Below are 13,607 nucleotides of genomic sequence, written 5' to 3'. Positions count from 1 at the left end.
TGACTCCTCGGTTGAACTTTTAGCGAACCTCATTTTCCATGGCCACTTATCAAGCCATCTCACATATCCCTCACCTTTTCTTTTCTTTCTTCCGTGGGGTGGTTCATTCATTTGAAATCGTGGTGGCGGTTCTGGATCTATCCTAAGTTTCAGTTTTTCGAGTTCAGGCTCAGTGATATTATCCACCACCTCAAAGGTTAACCTTACCCTCTTATCACTAATGATATCCTTAGTTTCATGGTCGCCTAAATTTCTCTTTTTATGCAAGACTTCAAATAAGGGTGCATTAGTGTGGATATTTTCCAATATCTTCACATACATTATGGATTTGGAGTCTACCTTAGCTTCCACAAAAATTTGCGGGAAAGAAATCGGTGGTGTATAGGGAAGAGGAATAACAATAGGTGTTTTCCTCTCTACCTCTTCTACAACCTCCCTTTCAGATGGTGTTGGTGGATTTTTCTCAATGGCCACTCTTTTCTCACTAGAAATCTCTTCAACCACATTATCACTCTCCTCGATCTCATAATTACTCTCCTCCATCTCATTATCACTCTCCTCAGGAATTTCAATCTGTTCTTCACTAATGGTTATGTCAATATACTCCTCAGGTAAGTATCCTAGTGGCTTTTGTTCAAGTTGGGCGATTTGAGTCTCTAATGCCATGTTGTGGGTCGCGAGGGACTCAACCATAATGGTCAGTTGCCTAAGGGTTTTATTGTTTTGAAGACTTTGTTTGATAAACTCTTGGTTTTGGACGGTTTGTGTCTCTACAAAGTGCTCCATCATGGCTTCTAATCTAGAGTGAGTTAGCGTCTCGTCGGGATCCTCCATTGATGTTTCGAAGTTAAAATTATGGGATTCTTGAGATTCTTCAAAGGGAGTTAGCGTTGCGTTTTGTGTTTCCTCAAAATGCTTCGTCATCATAGATTCTAGCCTAGAGAGAGTTTGTGCTTCAATGAATTCCTCCATTAAGATTTCGAGGTTGGACTTATGATAATCTTGCGACTCCTCAAAATGTTGGGTGTGGTGATCGTAGAGGAAATTTGGTTGATGATAAGTTTGCGTTGCATTGGAATCCTCTATTAATGCTTCAAGGTTAGAGTTATAGGATTCTTGTGGTTCCTCGAAGTAGGTTAGCGTCGCATTTTGCGTTTCCACAAAGCGCCTTGTCATCATAGATGTTTCATTAAAATTTTCCATTATTATTTCGAGGTCGGATTTATGGGATTATGGTGACTCCTGAAAATATTGGTTGTGGTGATCGTAGAGGAAATTCGATTGAGGATAGGTTTGGTTGGAATAAAATACTTGCGACTCCTCAAAGTTTTGGGATTGGTAATTGGAGAGGTAATTTGGGTGAGAATAAGTTTGTGACGCATTGAAATTTTCCAACAGTATCTCGAGGTCGGATTTATGGGATTCTTGGTATCCCTCGAAATATTGTTGTTGGGAGTTGTAGAAAAAGTTTGGGTGATGCATAGTAGTAAATGAAAAAAATAAAAATAAAAATAAAAATAAATGCCTTAGTCTCTACGGTGTAACAGCGAGTTACGATATCGACTTGAATAGTCCCCGGCAACGGCGCCAAAAACTTGATCGCGACTTTACGTGTCTATTAGTCGGGATAACTGCAAGTGCACAGTCGTGTCGTGTAGTTTTAAAAGATATCGAATCCACAGGGACTATAAATCGACCTACCGTTATCTAAAGTTACTATGTAAAGCTAAGGCTAATGATATTTGGGTTATTAACAAGGGGAAACTAAAATCTTAAATCTAGGAATATAATAATAAATGGATATCAGTATGTATTTCATCTAACTTAGGTGATCCGAAGTTCCATTGGCCAGATTTTAATTAAATCAAAGATCTTTACTAACTATGTTATTTAAAAGTCCTCCTCTCAAACTCTCGCTCTATTGATTCAGACTACGATCCTAACTCATAATGTACGTTCTCGCCATCCCATTAGATTTAGAAAAGCTTTTTGGAAACAACGTAATTAATAAAATGCTTGTTTTATGAAGTCGTTATCTACTTAAATCTCCTAATCTCAAACTCTCGCTCTGTTGACTCGGAACATGCTAATATCCCTAACGTATGCTTTCGCCATCCCGCGCGGGTTTAAAAACACTTTTTGAAAATAAATAAGTTCTAATTAGTTTTAATACGCTTTCGCCATCCTTAAAACTAATGTCCTATGTCTACTATCCAGTTAAAGATCTCAAACTTTAGCTCTATTGATTTTAACCTTTGACCGTCTTAAGCCCTCAAACTTTCGCTCTATTGGTTTTAAGACTTACTAATTAAATTAGACATACAAACCAAAAACAAGTGATATTTAATAAAATATAATTAAGCCAATTTATTTCGGATCCCACGGTTAACTTACTTTACATACCGATATCTAAATAAATTAGCCAGACATATTAATATAGTTAAACATGCATAAATAAATTTGGTTCATAATATTAGGCATATTAATTGGCATATAATATATCATGCAATAATAATAATAATAATTAAAGCGGTAAATAGAAACCTGGATAATATAAATCGGAAATAAAACTTGAATCTTGGAGTACTTGAACTTCCACCACAAGACGGTTGGATTGTTCTTCGATAAATTATTCGATCAAATAAAAACAAGGAAATAAAATACTATGATCTAACGTAAGGTTAGATCTAGTTAAAAGTTCACAACAATTTTCGGTGTAGAAATTGTTGTGAGAAAAGATAAACAAAATAGAAAACAATTGCTGGAAATAAAATGCTGGAATAAAAATGCAGAAGAAAAACTGTGGCTGGGACAAAGCATGGTCCAACCCTTTTTCACTTTGTAGAGGCCTCTATTTATAATGAGAAATGTGGTAACTGCTTCTTCACGTGTTCCTCTTTCTTCCCCCGGAATTTAGGAACGGTTTTGACTTGGAAAGAGTTGGAGACGTGCGCCTTGTGTGAGAAAGAAGTGGAGAAAATAGTGGAGAGGTGGAGACGGGCGTCTCCATTTGTGACGTGGTCATTTGTGGGCTTTGGGCCTTTGGAGACGGGGGTCTCCAACTTTGGAGATGGCACCCCTTTCTTACTTCAGCACCCCTTTTTCATCTTTTAAGCATAAATAGTAGTGGATTTAGCTCCATTTCTTCTCCTTTTCACAAATAGTCCTCAAAACGAACATAAAACCTAAAACAATGAAAATACCAGCATAATACCAACATAAAACAACATAATTAAAATAAAATAGGGAAATAATTTATGTAAATCAAGCCAAATATGTGATACATTTTCGCGTTATCACAATCATATAATTGTAAAAGACATGTGAATAAGTTGAACAATCTTAATTTTGAAGAATGTAAATTTACTTTTCAACCATTCCTAAATGTATGTGTGCATAATTTGACCTTCTTTTTACTATAAACTAATGGAAATAACAATCTTGACTAATAAGAGTATCATTAAGAAACCAACAAATTCTAGAATCAAAATGAAGCTATAAAATAAGACAATGTATACACCAATAAATATTCAAGATTTATTCTTAAAATTCTTATCAGAATTTTTCTGATTTTCCAAGTGTCCATAGCCAACCAAGAGAGACGCCAACAAGTATACCGCTTAACATCCATAGAGCAAGCAAATTGCCCAAAGTGTTCTGCTCTGGACCCTATAAAATCGTAAACATGCAACGTTTTGATTATAATAATTCACAAAATCCTACAATTTTAGTGAAGGTTAGAAAATAAACTAACCTTGTACCCCTTAGGAACCAATGTGTAAATGCATACAGTGAGATATCCATTGGACAATCCCAAATATGATACCAGAAGAATCATCCATCCTTGATCACCATATTTAGCAGTGACGTAAAAGGCTGGAATCAACAAGAATCTAGAAAGAGATGTGATTAGCAATCCCTTTCTAGATTCCCACTTCAAGCACTTGAAGATGGGAATGTAGGATGAAATCAAATCAGTGATGTTGTAGACAGTGATCAAAACAAGTGGGTACCTAAACATATAATCGCAAATGTTTTTTTAATTAAAATTCACTTTCAAACTTTGAAGCATAAAGCGATAGTGAAATGGTAAATTATTACCATTCTCCTAGCCTATGCAATCCAGTATCTTCATACAAAAATCCAGGCAAAATAGATAGGGTCAAGACATATGTAAGGAATAAGGCAAATGCATGGTCAATGTTTTGAAGAAAAAGCTTCTTAGCTCCTAACCGCTCTTGTTCATTAAGATCACATTCAACCTATACACAAAGTTCAAAATCTCTAAGTACATTAGTAAAAAAAGTATTGAACATAAGCTATATAAATATAACTGTTAAAACTACAAGTTTAAATAAATTACTTGTTGGTTTGTCTGGATTCCGGCAACTGCAAGATCTGCTGCAACTGTTGTTGCTCCTTCTGAAGATGCTTTTGAACGGTAATACTTAACTATAGACAATTTTGGAAAATAAAAGGCATATACCAGAACACTTAGAAGTTCAAAAAATGTTGAGATGGCTAGACTTAACACTGCAAAATAAAATGAGTTAATAAAATATTGAATAAAATATGCAAAACCTTATGAGTTAACAAAGAATAATAAACATACAAGCTCCTTTGCGAAGACCGTTCTTCGATTTTTCAAAATAATATTTTGTGAAAAGTCTTATTGCGCACGCAATCGCTCCGGATGCTGTTATTCCGCCAATAAATGACTGTATAACAAAATTTTAAATTTAGGACTACATAAAGATTATAATTATCACTACCTCACTAAAAAAAGGTTAAGAAGTTTTTTATAAGCATAACTTTAGAGAGAAGAAGAGATATATTAGTCCAATAAACTTATATCTTTTTCAAAAAAATATATTATTCCTTAAAATCTAGAATCTATACAATGTCAACCCTATTAGAAGATACAAAATCAATTAAGATAAATCAATGGAGAATTATGTTCATTTGGAGAAGATGAAGTTTAGAGAATTGAGAGAGAGAGAGAGAGAGAGAGAGAGAGAGAGAGAGAGAGAGAGAGAGAGAGAGAGAGGTAATCGGCATTAACAACAACAGGGAGTAGTCAGTCCCTTATATACAATAAAGTTACAAATGATTGGAATCACCCAAAACAATTAAAACAGAAAAATAAAACTAGTAAGCTATAATTTAATCGGTTACGGAAAATAGCGTAACCGATTACACCACAAACACAACACCACTGAATCAGTTTTACGAGCCTGTAACCGTTTACACCAAGTGCAAGAAAACAGTATTTTTAGCAAACCCTACATATAATTTAATTTAACAATGTTATATTTCCTCCTCTAAAAAATTTGCCGAAAAACAAAAAAAATAATTTATTAGAAATGCCTACCTGAATGAATTTCGGACACATATAGGAGAGGTCACCAGATATACCCCCTTGGACAAACGCATGAGCAATTCCAAAAGAAGCATAAATTGTGCATAGACCAATGTATGGTCCAATCCCCCCAGCCCCGGATGTCGCTATATCTAACTAAAAATCAAATAGGGTGAATTTATAATCGCTAGGAAAAGAAAAATAGATCGAAGATCAATAGAAGTTGTTAGGGTAACGCAAAATTTAGAGTAAATTAAGAAATACTTACGGTAAGAACCAACATAGAAGAAGTGAAGAAAATTGTATATCCCGTCAAGTTCCTCATCCGGGTACTGATATTTGCCTCATAGTGTGCCAATATCAATGTCGCCACCAATGCAAATGGTTGATAAACAATGGTGAGCACTCGAACAGGGTGATATTTCTTCGTTGTAGAAAAAAAATTATTAGCAAGGTTGTTTTTTTTTTAGCAAGATTGTTAAAATCATGATTTATAACATAAACATTTCACGATTTTAGGTCTTTGTGTTTAAATTGTAAGTAAAAACGTTTTTAAATATGTAAAATTGTATCTAGGGTCGCTTTTAAATGATTTAAATTGGTCTTAAATCAATAAAATCATGTAAAATCATTGAATTTTACTCTTTGAACCGATTTTGGATTCTTTTCTTAATCAAATTCTAAAATGTCCATTTTATATTTTGCCCCACGATAACTTCTTCGTCACTTTTATTTTATTTTATTTACAATAAACGACTTATTCTCCCACACGTATTTGATAAACTTATCAAGTTTATGATTTTTAGATAATATTTTGGATATTATTTTTTATGATTTTGTGGGTAATTTATGTAGTTTGACACAAATTTATAAATATTACACTTTATAAATGTGATTTAGTATATTTTTGATTTTATAATTAAAATAAAATTTTATATTATTGATGCAGTTAAATTGTGTGTGTGTGTGTGTGTGTGTGTGTGTGTGTGTGTGTGTGTGTGTGTGTGTGTGTGTGTGTGTGTGTGTGTGTGTGTGTGTGTGTGTGTGTGTGTGTGTGTGTGTGTGTGTGTGTGTGTGTGTGTGTGTGTGTGTGTGTGTGTGTGTGTGTGTGTGTGTGTGTGTGTGTGTGTGTGTGTGTGTGTGTGTGTGTGTGTGTGTGTGTGTGTGTGTGTGTGTGTGTGTGTGTGTGTGTGTGTGTGTGTGTGTGTGTGTGTGTGTGTGTGTGTGTGTGTGTGTGTGTGTGTGTGTGTGTGTGTGTGTGTGTGTGTGTGTGTGTGTGTGTGTGTGTGTGTGTGTGTGTGTGTGTGTGTGTGTGTGTGTGTGTGTGTGTGTGTGTGTGTGTGTGTGTGTGTGTGTGTGTGTGTGTGTGTGTGTGTGTGTGTGTGTGTGTGTGTGTGTGTGTGTGTGTGTGTGTGTGTGTGTGTGTGTGTGTGTGTGTGTGTGTGTGTGTGTGTGTGTGTGTGTGTGTGTGTGTGTGTGTGTGTGTGTGTGTGTGTGTGTGTGTGTGTGTGTGTGTGTGTGTGTGTGTGTGTGTGTGTGTGTGTGTGTGTGTGTGTGTGTGTGTGTGTGTGTGTGTGTGTGTGTGTGTGTGTGTGTGTGTGTGTGTGTGATGAGAATGGATAAGTTATATGAGAATGTGAGAATGAACAAGAACCATTAGATTGAAAAAAAATGGTTGAGATTAAATTGTGATCTTTAATAAATCATGTGTCATTAAGAAGAAAGAGAAATTATTAATCAAATTTTAAAAAATATCTTTCAATCTCAACCATTAAATATAAATCCAATGGTTGTTATTACATTCTCACATTTTCATATAACTTATATATATATATATATATATATATATATATATATATATATATATATATATATATATATATATATAAACAGAATAAAAAACATAACATTAGACAAATCGATTTTTACCGGAAACACTTTATAGTAATAGTCACCCATCGTCCACATGTTGTTTAGGGTAATAAGGGAGCCAAGTCCTAGAATGAAGCATACAACCATTGCCTGAGGTTTACCCTGTTTGTAACGAATTGCTTGAGTTTAAGTTATGTTAAGCAAATGAAAAGAAAAATAATTAATTTCATACCTCAACTCTTCCTGATACCTCAACTTTAGCTATAACCATTCTAAATAACGGTCTGTCACAACAACAATGGAATTGGCATTATCAAAACTCATTAATAGAAACTACATACTAACTTTTAAGAAATTATAAGTATTTCAATAATTCAATGCAAATTATCTGTGGATACGGAATTAATTAAATTAAGAGATAAAAAATAATTAAAGATTGAAAAGAGTACATGCATTTTATTTTTCCAAAAAAATAAGAAGTAAAATAAAGTAGCATTTGAGCAAGAATAAGATAATTAACTTGACTGAAGTGTTTTTTAAAAGAGAAAAAAATAGAAATCAAAAGGAATAAGAAAACTACATCAAATCAACAATCCTCACGAAAATCTTGAAAATCAAAAGAAAACAAAAATACCGACAGTTCCACTAGTTGGAGAGTATAAAATTTATAAAAGAATATATCATAAAGTTTAATAATAATAAAGAGTATAGCATCAAAAAAACAAGAAAAAAAATGCTACTCACAGCAAAAGAAGAAGCGATAGAAGAGGAGATGAAAAATGTAAAGACACAAAAAAGCAGCAAACACAAATAATATATATATTTTTTCTTTTAAGATTCTTACAAAATGGTAAAAAAAAAAAACGAAACTTATGACTTTACAGTGGGTAAGGCACTTCCTTCCAGTCACTTTTATAGTAGGAAAACAAAACGACTTTATAAGGCACTCATGTTGAGTTTTCATCACTATTATCAATAAAATTCATTATTTTTAAATGATTTAATATTATAACTTTTAATAAAATAATTCAAACAATATTATGCACAAAAAATATGTGCATTTAAAAAGTGGTCCAAATAACTTTCTTTATTCTAATAAACACAATTTACCTATTGATAAAAAAAATTTAATATTTATTTACTACATAGTGCAATTAAATTAATGCTATCTCGTTCATAGAGTGGTACATTAAACTAAATTCAGTGAATTTACTCAAGCATACAAAAGTGGTCCAACTCTTTAATTAAATTTAAAAAGGGTATAATCATAATTTTGACTCATATTTTATATCTAGTTACAAAAATTTATATTTAATTTAATTTCTTAGTAAATGTGTGAAAATGTTATTTTTATGTATAATAAACTTTTAAATACAAACACAAGTATCTTAACTTTGGAATTGGAGACATCATTTTTCCAAATAAAAAAAAAAACCTTAATTACAATTTTGGTCCTTTTATTTTAGTCTTCCCATTTTAAAATTCGGTTTTTATATTTTCAAAAAAACCAACTTTTCTAATTTACGGAAAAAATCGACTCTTTTTTCGGAAAAAATCAATTTATATATTTTCAAACAAATCAACTTCTTTATTTTAAAACAAATCGATTTTTTTTTATTTTTGCAAAAATGATTTTATTTTCTTCGGAAAAAGCGATTTTTGTTATTTTCGAAAAAATTGACTTTTCTAATTTTTCCAAAAAAAATCAACGTTTTATTTTTAAAAAAAAAATCGATTTTATTTTCTTTAGAAAAATCTGTTTTTGGGTATTTTGAGAAAACTCATTTTTTAATTTTTTGGAAAAAATCGACATTTTTTATTTTTGAAAAAATCGACTTCTTTATTTTTTATTTTTTTTTTTATTTTTGAAAAAAATTTCAATTGACTTTTTTCATATTTAGAAACTTATATAACAAAATGTTCGGTTCGGAGTTGACTTGATATTGGTTAATTGTTTAACGGTTCGTATCTAGAATCATTAATAAAATATAACTTTGGTTCACTAACCATTAGTAATTGTTTGGCTATTTTTACTTCAGTTTGGCGGTTCAATTTTGTTCATGATTTTTTTTAATAACCCTAGATATGCCAATATAATAATGGCATGCTCTTAATCTATTTTCGATAAGCATAGGTGTTAGCGGTGTTGGGATTTTGAAAATCTTTTAGTACGAGGAGATGCAAAGGTGTGTTGAACTTTTAGTGACAGTTATTTGTTGTTTGTAGTTAAAACCATTGTTCAGTCATGAAAATTCTTTCACATGGCATGCCACGTAAGCCTCCGTTAGTGGAATTTAACGGGAGGGACTAATTTTAAAGACGGAAAATATTGCGAGGATGATTGTTTGAAGAAAAAATTTATAGAGATTAAAAACTTATTTAACCCAAATATCTACTAAGAATATATATATATATATATATATATATATATATATATATATATATATATATATATATATATATATATATATATATATATATATATATATATATATATATATTACTATCATTTATTAGGAACATATAAAATATCTATTTACTATTTTCTCACATGTTACTGTTAATAAAATACCTATTTTATTTTAATAATCAATTGTTTTTATTAGAAGTACAAAATTCTTATTTTTAAATGTCAAAATTTCTCTTTTATTCACGGGTCATTATTGTAACACCCCGAAATTTATTTAATTATCTAAATAAATTATTCAAAGATTTATTATGAAAATTCAATCGAAGTTGGATTTATTAGTGATATTATAAGATGAGGAATTGGATTATTTAGTCGGTTAATCGAAGAATTAATAAAGTTGGGTTATGTTGAAGAAAATAATATTAGTAATAATATTATTTTGTTGGGTTAAGTTGTATGTGTGTTAAATAGCAAAGAAGGAGGTGCAAATAATAGGCCCAATAAGAGTATGAGAAAATATTATTATTTGATTTATTGGATTATAAGGAGAATATATGGAATTCGGTTTCTGTGAAAATAAGGTTTTGGCTTTTGGGAGAATAGATCGTGGAACGGAGTTGCTGACAAAGAGGAACAAGGTTTTGGCAGAAGAGGAATCGATCGAAGAATTGATCGGGGAAAAGGCAAAAGGCTTGCACTCAATCGGATATTAGAGGCAGCCTCCCTATACAAGGTAAGGGTGGAGTTCAACTAATATAACCGATTGTATGATGGTTGTTATGTGGGATTTAGGGTTTGTTGTACCCCAAAATTTGCCCACCTAATTTTACTTCCAATTGGCTTAGGCATCTCATAATCTCATCCATTAGGTCATTAACACATCATGCATTCATTAAGAACAATGTTGTTTCATTAAATTAGTGGTGATGGATCAAAGGCATCGACTGGATTAGGGTTTATTTCCCTATTCATGTTGCAATCAAAAGGATCCTCTTATGGAGTTTGGACACTATTATCTGGTGCACTGGTCAAATTATGAGTTATGGTGCAATACATGGTGAGTTTCATTTAGACAAAAAAAGGAACAAGTTATCTTGGACCATGAACCAAGAAAGAAGTTATTAGCATGTGGTGGACTTTTGATAAAAATTAATTATAAAAGTGGGGTGTTGACCTCAAACACATTCAAGATGTTTAGTATTCACTTTCAAATGATGTTCATGCCAGTGATACAAAGAAAGTCAATTTGAACTTTTAAAGTTCATACGGAGTTGTATTGGTGCTTGACCATGATCATAACCTATAAAAAGGATTCCAAAAGCGAAGTTGAATCACAAATACATTCCAAGAGAGTTTACATCATCCAAGTTCAAATATTGCGAAACCATATGATTACATATCTAGAAGTCCAAATGCCCTGTTATTACATTATAAGATTACATCTATGAACCTACAAACTTCAAGGCATCCAAGTTACAAAGACATTCAAAGTCCAAAGATTATACATCCTAAATCCCCATGTACTATACATTAGCCAATTCATTCTTCAGTTTAAACTAACAGTTTATAGTTACAAATAATTAATATCCCAAACTGATTGATTTGCTCTACTGGGCTAAGCCTAATTCTATTCCATCTTCACATTTCTCCTAATCCTCAAGCCTCATCCCATGCCTTGATCCGCTATGCCAAGTCTTTCACGTTCACCTTGCCGTTTCCATCATACCATACCTGCATAATTCCAACATACATTGGTTCAGAAAATTTATCAGAAAAAACAGTTCAAACAGCAGCCAACAATCAATGCATAACTTCACAAGTTCAATGAAGTACCTCACATTCAAGACAATTCACTTCACATATTCAAGCATTCTTCAGCTTGCAGCATACCATCATGTTTGGATATTTCATTCCAAATCCACAAAGTCAGTGTCATGCTTGTACGGTCAAATGCGATGCAAAAAAGAGTTTGGCAGCAAAATCAGTTCAGAAATAAAACAGTCTACAAAAAACAGCCTGCACTTCGCAAAGGTTCACATATGATAAACCGGTTCAGCATTAGTCAAATTCACTAAGAGGATCTCTACACATAAATACCTATTTGTATCTAACTTACTCCTAATGTTCAACCTGTCCCTAACTTTTCCTAACTAAATTCCCTAACTGCCAGTTAATTATCAAAACCAGTTTTTAATTCCCCCCATAACAGTTTTTAACCACTTAACAGAATTTCTAACCAACAAAAAAACAGAATTAACAAACCAATAACTACCCCCAACAGCTTCTAACTGATTTTCATAACAAACTTATAACAGAAATTCAGAGTTCAAAAACTAACCTTCTCACCTCTATATATGGGAAGCACTCTTCATTCATTGGACCTTCCTTCGTTTTTCTTCAGCCACTCTTCATCACTTCACACGATTCTTCAATCCCATTTCCTTTCACTCTCCACCAGTCCCCTCATTCATCATCATCTTCTTCCATTCTCCATTTTCAGACCTCACCATGTTTATCACCTATTTCACTCTCAATCTCCATCCCTCAACAGAACCACCACATCATTGATCCTCCTCCACCATCTTTTCAATCATCTTCAGCCATTCACACATCATAACCTCCAACCTCACCTGCAACCATCATCCACCTCCATCACTTCATGACCTTCAATCAATCTCGTTCAATCATCATCTTCGCTCAACTTTGCACCTCAATCACGAATCCACAAAACACGTATTCACCCCAGCTTCAATCTTTGACACGCTCCAGGGGCGTCGTCATCTTCAACAACAATAACAACACGCAGCAAGAACACGCAAAAGATTCAATACGCAGAAACCACACAGAAAAAGAAGCGAAGAAGAAGAAGAAGCAAGATAAAGTTAAAGCATTGAATTGAATCACCTGAAGAACTCATTCATCCGTTGCGTTTATTTCGCACGTACCAGAATCAGAATCCCCTCTCCGGTTTCCTTCAACGATCTTCGCTATTTTGCGTTTCAGGTAAGCCTTCAATACCTCTTTCCCCTTCATCGTTTTCCAATTTCTCGATACTATAATATAGCCTAAGGTGTGTGGATTCAAAACCCCAACGAATTGTTCTCTGAAACTTCGCATATCACGCTCAATTCGATTCTGAAAAATTTAGGTTTTAGGTCTTATCAGTGAGGATTAGAGAGGTGAGGAAGATGATATTTCTGTTTTGGTTTGGTGGTGGCCGGAGGCGGTATCATGACGGAGGAGAGAGGCTCACTCCGGCGCCGTCCGAGTGTAAGAGAGTGAGAACTGAGTTTCACGATTAAGTTGAATGGTCACAAGTGAAAAACCCTAAAACTCTAATTCCTCTTTTATTACATTTTCAATTAATTTTGTTATTAACCAATTTAATTATAATTAATTAGAGCTAATTGGACATTAACCAAAATTTTATTTGAATAAGATAATAATCTGAAATAATGTTGATTTGGATCAAATGTCCTTGGGCTACACGAATTCCTTTCCTACACCCCCTCTTGGCCCACCATCACCGTTTTTTGGCAATCTGAATGAACAAGCAATAACAAAGACAGCTCCTGGGCTCATGCTTTTGGGCCCTGCGCCACCTTTGGATTTTCATCATCCCTAATTTACTGTTCACCCCCCTGTTTATATCTTTTATTTAGGTTTAATTAGTTTTTTTCCTATTTCTTTTAGGTACTAAACTTACTAATTTTCTACCATCATTTTAGACCTTTAATACACAATTTTGACATAGAAAATAATCACTAAAAAATATTAGTTTAGGCTTGTATTTTAAGTCCTTTGCTTGATTAGAATTCTTGTTCTTTGTCATGTAAAAATCAATAAAAATAATAGTCCTCTAATTCACTTTCGGCACTATATTTTGCATCATTTGCTTCTATGTTTTGTACTATATTTCAAGTCTTTCTTTTAGTCATTTTTGCACTAATTTTGTATCATTGTTTT

General features: G+C 32.9%; 1 protein-coding gene across 1 annotated transcript; it reads right to left on the bottom strand.

The window, feature by feature from the left end:
- Positions 1 to 3,398: 3,398 nt before the first annotated feature.
- Positions 3,399 to 8,093, bottom strand: LOC131611621 (equilibrative nucleotide transporter 3-like). The gene is made up of 10 exons (XM_058883558.1): positions 7,976 to 8,093; positions 7,464 to 7,515; positions 7,289 to 7,393; positions 5,628 to 5,783; positions 5,372 to 5,515; positions 4,613 to 4,718; positions 4,364 to 4,533; positions 4,102 to 4,262; positions 3,755 to 4,013; positions 3,399 to 3,669 (listed from the first exon to the last, which is right to left on the bottom strand). Exons 2-10 carry the CDS (start codon positions 7,500 to 7,502, stop codon positions 3,556 to 3,558), a joined length of 1,254 nt encoding a protein of 417 aa, XP_058739541.1. The 5' UTR covers positions 7,503 to 7,515; positions 7,976 to 8,093; the 3' UTR covers positions 3,399 to 3,555.
- Between the last annotated feature and the right edge of the window lie 5,514 nt (positions 8,094 to 13,607).

The sequence above is a fragment of the Vicia villosa genome, linkage group LG6, assembly GCF_029867415.1.
Source record: "Vicia villosa cultivar HV-30 ecotype Madison, WI linkage group LG6, Vvil1.0, whole genome shotgun sequence".
Classification (NCBI taxonomy): domain Eukaryota; kingdom Viridiplantae; phylum Streptophyta; class Magnoliopsida; order Fabales; family Fabaceae; genus Vicia; species Vicia villosa.
This window is presented reverse-complemented; position numbering and strand designations above follow the sequence as displayed.